Below are 10527 nucleotides of genomic sequence, written 5' to 3'. Positions count from 1 at the left end.
ACAGACATACATACATCCTGGTGAATTGGCTTAAAATCGAATAAACCTAGAAATAAACTATCGTTTGACGTTTCAAACGAGTTAAATCGAAGACATATTGAAAATATAATATTAACATACCTTCATCGTTTGTTATTTAAATGTGTTATTCCCCTCTGTATCTCTTTCTCCACAGTAACAATGTGCCTTCCTCTGTCCCCCCAGGAGAGTCCTCTGACACAGTGACCCCCAGGCCCCTCCAACTCAGGGATATCATGGGACCCCTCCCTGTACACTTCTCCCCGCTCCTCACCCTTATACTCTCCTTCCTCCTGGCCCACCCCTGCTCCTCCATCAGGCCTCAGGTTGTGGAGCGAGCGTCTTCCCCCGAGCAGCCTCAGCCCTCTGGTAACACCACGGGCAAAACTGTGTGTCCGGGCGAGGTGGTGTGTCGACCCGGGGTCCTGCTGCCGGTGTGGCTGCCTCTCAACCCTCCGCTGGGAGAGCAGGCGGGGAGAGCTATTGTCTACTTCGCGTGTCTCATGTACATCTTCTTGGGCGTGTCCATCATCACAGATCGCTTCATGGCATCCATAGAAGTCATCACCTCCCAGGTATTATTAAACCATTTTGCCGCTACTTTTTCGATAGTGAAGAGTGCTTTAGTCCCATTCTACTCTCTATGACTGTAACTGACCCAATAAGAATCTCAATGTGCCCAAAGTGGTTGCTGGTAAGCAAGAGGAACAAATCCAGCAACACCATTTAAAGGTTCTACAGTATATACCGCATACAGGGTATTTACATGCATACAGTTATTCACATAAATGAAAACATACTAGATTAGTGTCTATTTCCCACTTTTCCCCCTGCAGTGTACTGGTGTTTCAGCAGCGGGCCGCCAATGGGCTGGCCCATAACTGTATATATATGCCTGACAGATAGACATATGTGAAATATGCCCTACAGTAAATCAAGAATTCATCCAGCAAGTGGGCATTTTGGCTTTAAGAAACTGATGGACAACTGGCTATCGTATATAAGTTAACTATCCGTGGATAATCACTAAGATCATTTCAAGACTTTCACTCAGATTATAGTGGAGGGGATGTGGATACCAAGGAAACCTCTCATATATATTATGGTCCTGCACAAATTTGAAGGGGTGTTGACCATGTGAGGTGTTTACGTAAAAGAAAAAATAGTTAATCTTTGACTCCAAAGTACATTCAACCTTAAGCTATTGTTATTAGGTGTTACCATGGGAACTAAAATGGAAAACAAGTTATAATATAATGATGGTTATAATGGATCTTTCTTTTAGGAGCTAAAGATCTATAACCACTTCATGATGTAACCGTCTAAAATGAACTCCACATCAAATGCTCTAAGTTATATCTACCGGTACTAAAATTAAAATCATTAAATGGACACTCCTCTGAACGGCATAATACAGTACAAGATGTTTGAATTACTTTATGAATGTCATCATATTGTGACACTAGGGTTGATTCTAATAACAGGAATTGGTGAGTATGAATTCAGTCTGAATGGCATATTTGATATCTTAATAAACGTGTTTGATTGCAGGAGAAAGAGGTGACCATCACCAAAGCTAACGGGGAAACCACGGTGACCACAGTGAGAGTCTGGAACGAGACCGTGTCCAACCTCACTCTCATGGCCCTGGGCTCCTCGGCCCCTGAGATCCTCCTCTCTCTTATTGAGGTACACACCGCCGTTCACATCCCTGTTGTCTTTGAGTTTGTCTTTAAAAATATATGAAATGTCACTTTCTTACTAACATGAATGCACTGCTAAGAATAACACAACAAATCAATGACTTGTAGTTGTGTATTTTACATGTATCAATGAACAAATTAATACAATATTTAATACTGTTAGTGAATAAAAATGAGGGTAAACTCAAGGCACAGTAATATGTTCATTATTAGGGATTGCAACAACCAATGTGAAGAAAACATATTTCATATTTATTAGGGCTGTCAACGTTAACACATTAACGCTTGCAATTATTCTTGAAAACCTCAATCAGATTACCAAGACGGGGGCAAGCTTTCTCCCGTAATCCCAGCACAGATTCTTTACCTGTGTGATTACATGGTAAAGAATGACTGAGGACATATCCCCGGTGTGATGAAAACAAAATAAAGCTTCCAGATGGAACTTTAGATGAAAGAAAAATTGTGAGAACAAACAAGCTGTTCATTAATTACAGGCAAATGTTACTTTTTTTGTAATTTGTGGAATTCATGTGAATTATTAATAAGACTAAGAAATAAACTAAGCTGAGATGTTATAATAAAGGTAATACACCCTCTTATATATCTTAACAGTTTTTAATGCATTTCTTTATTGCATCACCACATGTGTATTTGTTTTATCCACAAAATACAAGTAGAACTAGCATTTTAAACTTGTGATTATTAATGATTAATCACAAGTTTACATTATTATTGTGATTAACTTCATTAAAAATGTTAACCGATTGACACATCTAATGTTTATACATTGATTGATTTCAGCTAATAAATAGATATTCTCTATACTGTCTCTAATATAGTTAATTTTCAGTTGTTTGTTATATTCTCAAAAAATGTAATATACATTTCAAAGTAGCCCTCTTTTATAATGATATTGTGTTGTTTTGGTTGTTTTAAGGGTATTGGGGATTCCGTTTCAGTTAGAATTAAAATAAGAAATGTTTGATATTGATCTATGTGACGTTCGTCTTTTTCTGTCCTTAAATGTTGACAGGTGATCGGGCACAACTTTGATGCAGGCGTGCTTGGGCCGAGCACCATAGTGGGCAGCGCTGCCTTCAACATGTTTGTGATCATCGGTATCTGTGTGTGGGTGATCCCGAACGGAGAGTCTCGCAAGATCAAACACCTGCGGGTGTTTTTTATCACGGCCTTCTGGAGTATTTTTGCCTACATTTGGCTCTACCTCATACTGGCTGTCATCTCACCTGGGATCGTGGAGGTTGGTTCAGATGAATATATATATATAAATACATTTCTAATAAATCAAGTGTGTAAACAGGTAGTGCTCATGGTGCCTGTATTGCAGGTGTGGGAGGCCATAGTCACACTGCTCTATTTTCCGTTGTGTGTGGTCTTGGCTTGGATCGCTGACCGTCGCCTACTCTTCTACAAATACATGCACAAGCGTTACCGCGCCGACAAGAGGCACGGCATTGTTGTGGAAATGGAAGGTGACCTTGAGCCCAAGGGCATTGACATGATCATGGATGGAAAGTTGTCGGACGGTGCTTCGTGTGCCGGAAACTCTTCCAGTGTCTCTGTGCAGACAGGCAATGAGCTGGACCAGAACAAAGACGAGGTGAGACACGTGGGAGAAACGCTGCTGGAGACACACATTGCTAGACTGGAGAGTAAAAGGTGTAAAATCATAGATTTCGTCCCCTTTAATTTCAGGATTTGTTTTTGTATCGGTAATAGGTACAAAAAGTAATTCATAAAAAAGTAATAATAGCACCTTAATATACAAAATGATTGTTTTCTTCATTTTAGCTTGGGAACATATTTTCTTTTAAGTGGCAGGAATTATCCTGAAGTATTTTTAAAGGCTTTTAAAAGAAGGAAGACACTGTCAGGCCCACTAGTGTATCATGTTTTCTAACTTTTAAGATACTTAATTTGATTTTAAGGGGAATTTCAGGTTTCCTTTGAGCTAATACCAGCAGGGGTCTGAATGTCAGGACTGCAGACAATTAGGTGCTTCCAAAGTTTATCTTAATAAAAAGACCTGCCGTTCCTTCGTCTGCAAGAAGGAACGGCAGGTCTTTTCATAATAAAATATTACCTCAAGAAACACCAATACTTTTGTCAATAAGCCATCACAATCAGAATTCTACATTTTTCCCTGGAAACATTTGGTTTTGTGACAGATGTTCAATATAAATAAGAAAAAAGCTGAATAAAATACTTATTATTATATTTTGCCAAACGTACCCCTTTAAAATAATTGTGCATTATTTCCCTCTCTTTGATAGGTGGTCCGCATCCTGAAGGACCTGAAGGAGAAGCACCCAGACAAAGACCTGGACCAGCTGATTGAGATGGCCAACTACTTGGCCCTGGTCCACCAGAAGAAGAGCCGCGCCTTCTACCGAGTCCAGGCCACGCGCCTGATGATTGGTGCCGGCCAGTGGCGTTTTTATATGTACAAAAGTGGTGGGGCACAAAAAACTTAGATGTCTATATATAAGCTTCTGCAGTGACGTGCAGTGAGGTTCATGGCTGCTGAGGCACTGGCACTGACTCTTCAGGTTTACAAATATTATATTTTGACCTAAACCAAAATATAATATTATTTTCAAAAGCTTTTTTTGTCTGATGCTTCGATTAATTTTAAACAGACAGTTCAACAAAAGGATACCCAAAAAATGTAATTTGATCATTTAAATATTGAATTGTTCTCTCTTAGTAAGATCCCATTTTCAATAAAATGGCGGTCTTACCTTGACTTGAAGATGAAGTCCATTTGCCTATCCTTCTGGACAAACATTTCTATTACTTTTTTGTAAAAGTCCTCCTTATCTTCTTGTAGTTTCAAAAGTCTATCATAAATCTAATCGATAGATTTATGATTCAAAAATTATAAAAGTAGGGTAGACATGTGGATATTATCCGGCTGAACAAAACGTGCATTTATCTAACAGGTACGTTTCCCACAGATCTTATTTCGAGCTATTTTCTAAAATCCTATGGAGAAATCTCATTGCTTTTTTGTCGAGGGAAGCCAAGCGCAGCTTAGTTCCTGGTTTTAGGACGCGTCACTGCAGCTCTCTCCTCCTCTTCACACACCACACTTTTCGCGGCACACGTACTTACAGCCAATCAGCTCTGAATTATGTGAGATGACGTATGGTGGGGATGGCAGCTCAGTGCCCCTATGGTCATTATTTTTTGTCACACACATTAAATAGGAAAATACTCTGAGCATGCGCAGTGTAGTTTTTACAGTCACCGTTCACTCACAGTGAGAGGGAGGGGGCATGATCAGGTTTTGTCCCACATGGCTCTAAACAGCTCAATAGCATAGACTGTATATATAAAGCTCAATAGGCACACACTGTAGACACTAATTAGAAGAACAAGAGCAATGTACAGACGAATCAGATGATTAAACATGATCTTAAAATATATTTTATATATTTTTTAATTTATTTTTTGCATTTTTTGTAATCATTATTTGTAATACTTTCTGCTGACACTAGGTGGGGCTCTGCCCCTAATGACCAGTCGCCACTGGTGCCGGCAACGTATTAAGGAAACACGCTGCCGAGCACTCACGGCGCAGCGCAGGCCAGGATGCTGACAAGGCCACATGCTCGCACATTTGTTTTGAAAGTGCACAGTTCCAGTGCACAGAAAACTGCGGCTCTCTGAGCATCGGGGTGATCCTTGAGGGGGGGACGGGCCAGAACACTTTCTATGTGGACTACTGTACAGAAAACGGCTCCGCTAATGCTGGGGCAGACTATGACTTCACTAAGGGAACACTGATGTTTAAGCCAGGGGAGGGCCGCAAGGAGATCAAGGTGAGCAGGGGAAAAGGGGACTGTTTTTAAACGTTGTGTTCTTTTTGTCTTGCCTTTTGCACCCATGAAGAGTGACCAGAGGTGGGAGAAGAACTCAGATCTTGTACTTAAGTAAAAGTAGAAATTATAGAGTGTAGAATACTCTGTTACATGTACAGTACAAGTAAATGTCCTGATTTCAAAATGTTACTTATGTAAAAGTACAAAAGTATTAGCATCTAAATATACTTAAAGTACCAAAAGTAAAAGTACTTGTCATGCAAATTGGTAATTTTAAGAATAATATATATGATATGTTCTGATTATAATTATTGATGCATTAAAGTGTTCTCAAAGCTAGTAAAGATGCAGCTAGTTTGAATGACTTTGTATACTGCATGGTAGCTTGCAAATGTATAAAATAAATGTAGTGTGGTAAAAGTACACGATTTACCTCTGAATTGTGGTGGAGTAGAAGTACAAAGTAGCATAATATGGAAATACTCAAGTAAAGTATAAGTATCTCAAAATTGTACTTACGTACAGTACAGTGACTATACTCTGTTCTCTCCAGGTGGGCATCTTGGACGATGACGTCTTTGAGGAGGACGAGCATTTCTTTGTGCGTCTTCAGAACCTGAGGTTAGAGGAAGGTGGAGGTGAAGGGACAGGAACTCCACCACAGGCCAGGCTGGTGGAGCCCCTGCAGGCCACCATCACTATCTTGGATGATGACCATGCTGGCATCTTCACATTCGGCCAGCGCGTGCTGCGGGTCAGTGAGAGCACCGGCACGCTGAAAGTGACGGTGGTGAGGAACTCTGGCTCCAGGGGGACCGTCAGTGTGCCGTACCGTACGGAGGACGGCAGTGCCAAGGCGGGGGTGGACTACGAGGAGGCCAGAGGAGAGGTGGAGTTCACCAATGAGCAGACCAGGTAAGGCCCAGTCAGAAGTGTTCACTCACATCAAAGCCCATTGGCTTCTCTGTGCCACAAATACATAGTTACATTTTTAAAAGCAAAATGATTTCCTAAACATTTAGTTCTGGTAGTTTTTAGACAGAAGCAAATGTGTTGAAGATCTGGTGCCCTGGTGAGTGTTTCAGGAAGTATGACAGTGTTTGTGAGATCGACTCAAAATGAACTATAGGATGTAAAGAAGAAGAAACCCTTTCCAACTTTGAATGAAACTGTAACTTGTTTGTTTTTATCTTTGTTTTATCAGACACTCTCGTTGAGATTAGGTTATCTTAAACATTCACAAGAACCCAAACAGCAAAACAGAGACAACACAACTAGATGGAGTTAAAACCCTGAGATAATGGAGCTGTTGAATCTCCCAGTGGACTGCAGGGCTCTAGTTAGAGAGTAGATTGCAGTTCCTACCATTTAAAATGTGAAAATCTGAAACCAGTTCTGACAACATTACAGCATGCAGTACAGGTATCTAATGTTAAGTAGTTACTAGAAGTTGTACTGTTGTTACTAGATTCAAAGAAAGACAGAGATGTGAGGTCTTTTGGTTGCTTTAATGTAGGTATAGTTGGTTGTTTAGAACGCATTTTGCTGTATTTTCTGAAACTGAAATATGGTCTGAAAGCCTCTGATACTTGGTCATTATGAACACAAACACATGAGGCAATGCCAAGAAAACTGCACACGGGGAAATCGATTTTGTTATTAGCTAAATGAAATAAAAATAAATCAAATGTATTGATTCAGTTTCATCTGTGATAAATTCCAGTAGACTAATCTATGTTTTAATCAGTGTTCTATTAGCTACAATAGACCAGGAGTGTTAAACGGACTGCACCAAATCATCAATCAGTCCTAACAACATTCCATAGGCAAGTAAACATCACACTGATTCAAATTGCAGGGAATTATATATGTATGCCACCTGCACATTTATGGAAGGTTCATTTTTCGGAACTTAGATAAAAAGAATACACACAACTTGATAGGAGGAAAGACAAGCTTTTATATTGATACTACTTTAAACGATTAGTGCTTCTAAGGAAGGGGCACCTGACCCTCAGCGGAGGATTACTAGGAGGAGGAGGTCCTATTGGAACACTTGACACCTAAAGATAATCCCGTCCCTGATCAGGTGTGGGGAACCTCCAGTCACCCTATGTTAACTGACATATCCTTTTCCCATTAAACGTTCAGGTTATATAAGCTGTGTTTGCACATAGTCTAATTGTACACTTAGTGAAAGACTCTGTTATGTAACATGGCCAATGAATGGATGCGTTACAGTCAAGTTCATTAGACTTCTGCGGGGACCATTAAGCTATGTGTGTATTGATACTCTCCTTTCATTTTGTCAGGAATTCCTTTTTCATTTTCCTCAAATGAACTTAATAGACATTGGTTAACCAGGCTGTTGTTGTGCTACAAGTCATTATGTTCAGCGCCATTTCATTGGCACACTGAGGAGTAATAGCACACTATGTCTAAGCATGAATTATTTAAAGGCCCATTGTGATGAATTATTGAGTTCACTTCAATTTGTGATGTGATTTAGATGGTAGAGCAAATGTTAAAGATGTGGAGGTATTGTGTATCAACTGTATGCACTTTATGCTTCGTAGTAGTTATGGCTTCTTTCTTTGAATAAAAAACATGTATGCATGCTTTCATATCTCCAGTCAGGTCTTACAGGTGCGCATTATAAATGTGGCGGAGTACGAGAAGCAGGAGAACTTCTTCATCGTGCTGGAGGACCCAAAATGGTTGAAGCGGGGCCTCTCTGGTAAATGTTACTAAAACTAAAATCTCATTATTCATTTATAAGGGACTAGTTTTAATCATGATAAGGTAATGCTGATTATGTCAAAGAGGAATTGTTCATCTCCACATAAAAGTGTATTCTCACACACAATAGATGGCAGTAATATATCATATCTAGTGTCTAATTATACAACAGCAACACATGCGGCTGAATGTTTGGCACCTGCATCAGAGTAACTGACTGCATTTTAGATGTTCTCAGAGCACGCTAATGTACCCTGCCCTGATATTAGTGTTCTTATATTGTAATAAATCATTGTCTGTCTTTCTTCACAGCCCTGCTGCTTAACCAGGGTAAGATAGCTTGGGTGTTAAAGGTGCAATGTGCAGCATTTATAAAAACCAGCATATTCAAATTAGTCAATAACCAAAAATCTCTTATTTTGTCTTAAAGGGGACCTATTATGCAAAATCCACTTTTTCCTGTCTTTTATACATCAGCAGGTGTCCCCTCTGTGTAAAGAGATTCTGAATGTTTCAGGAAAAAAGATTCTCTCTCTTTTTGTCCTGATCCATTTATATAAAAACCTCTCTGAAAATGAGCTGATCAGATTTTGGCCACTTTGTGATGTCACAAGGTTTTTTTGGCTTGTGTAACCATTAGCCAATCACCAACCAAGGTAACACCCCCCACCTTTTCACCTGAATCTCCTCCTAGAGCACATTGTGTTCTTTTTAACCAAATCTCTCTCAGAGGGGCGTGGGGAGGGGCTCCTTATTTTCATCTAAAGTAACAGACAGAGAATCAGCACTTTGGAAACAGGGCTGAAACAGAGGGGATTATGGGATGCTGCAATGATCCAAACACTTCAGAGACATGTTTTGTATATATCTGAGACCTATTATAAATTGAGGAAAAACAGTATAATACTGGTTTACACTTTTAAATGATCCCCTGAGCAGAGACTCACAGGCATAGCTAGCTGTCTATTTCACCTAACAAGCTTAGCAATTCATATGCTTTGAGTCATAGATTGGACATTTTAGAGTTAAGTCAATGACTGAGGTGTGAGGCGGTGAAGAAAATTGCCTAAATTCAGGGCTAAAATTCCTCTTGGCCACTCCAGTTCAACAGGAAGTTCACAATATCAGTGAAGCAAGACGTAAATGCCACATGCAGCACCTTTACAAATGTTTGAAAGTATGTGTGAAGTGTGGAATGTATTTATCTCTTAATGCTTGAGGTTTTGACCTGTGCCATTGGCTGAGGTTAAGGATATGTGTGTGTTTTGTAAATTACACAATAAATACAATAAATATACATGATACTTACATCTCTGTGCTCCCTGAAAGGCAACCCCAGCCCTGAGGAGGAGGAGGCCCGGAGAATATCTGAGATGGGCAAACCTATTTTAGGGGAGCACAGCCGGCTTGAGGTCGTCATAGAGGAGTCCTGTGAGTTTAAGGTGGGTGACCGGCTGAAAGGAGGCGTTACAATAGCAGTAAACCAACACTCTCTGTACAAATAGATCAGTGGAATGGAGCAGAGCATTACAATTCAAAATGTCAGGAACACACCAAAAAGTAATCTTCAAATCCAACCCCACAGCGCCACCAAGAGTAAAGAGGATGATGATGTTTTAGGAGTGAAAAAGGTGCATTTTGTGGTATTTATATGCCATACTGTAAATGTTGCATTACAGTTAAAAAAGAAAAGTGATAGAATCAAAGCCATTGTGGAGGCAGCTGGAACATTCCTTGACATGAAAGATATGAAAGCAGATCAGATACATGCAATGCTAACTATAAATGGAGCTGGGGAAAATGAAAATCAGGATGAGGGTTAGATCCTTAATCATGGTGCTGCACATACTACAGTGGAACGCAAGAAGCCTCATAGCTAATGGTCAAGAATTCAAGAAATATATATATGATCTAGAGGTAGTCCCTGAGGTAATATGTGTGCAAGAAACCTGGTTTACGACCTCAATTAGACTTTGTCATTCCAGGATTTAGCTGTATAAGGCATGGTAGAGATAATAATCAAAATGGTGGAGGGTGTGCCACGTTTCTCAAAGATGGTGTGGCATATAGGGAGGTGCAATCTCCTGATGATATAGAGTGCATTATAGTGGAAATTTGCAACCCTAGGAAACAAGATAACATTAGGATAATCAATTTATACAACCCATGTAAAAATCTAACCACTGATATATTTAAAGAAATAGCAGGCAATAAACATA

At 39.8% G+C, this 10527-nt stretch overlaps 1 protein-coding gene across 1 annotated transcript; it reads left to right on the top strand.

The window, feature by feature from the left end:
• The first annotated feature begins 254 nt into the window (after positions 1–254).
• LOC117472141 (sodium/calcium exchanger 2-like) lies at positions 255–9813 on the top strand. The gene is made up of 9 exons (XM_034117278.1): positions 255–593; positions 1570–1707; positions 2758–2985; positions 3073–3345; positions 4019–4163; positions 5280–5569; positions 6123–6484; positions 8203–8306; positions 9638–9813. Exons 1-9 carry the CDS (start codon positions 255–257, stop codon positions 9811–9813), a joined length of 2055 nt encoding a protein of 684 aa, XP_033973169.1.
• Positions 9814–10527: the final 714 nt, after the last annotated feature.

This window comes from Trematomus bernacchii, unplaced genomic scaffold, assembly GCF_902827165.1.
Source record: "Trematomus bernacchii unplaced genomic scaffold, fTreBer1.1, whole genome shotgun sequence".
Taxonomy (NCBI): Eukaryota; Metazoa; Chordata; class Actinopteri; order Perciformes; family Nototheniidae; genus Trematomus; species Trematomus bernacchii.
Note: the sequence above shows the minus strand (reverse complement) of the source record. Positions and strands in the feature narration are given on the sequence as shown.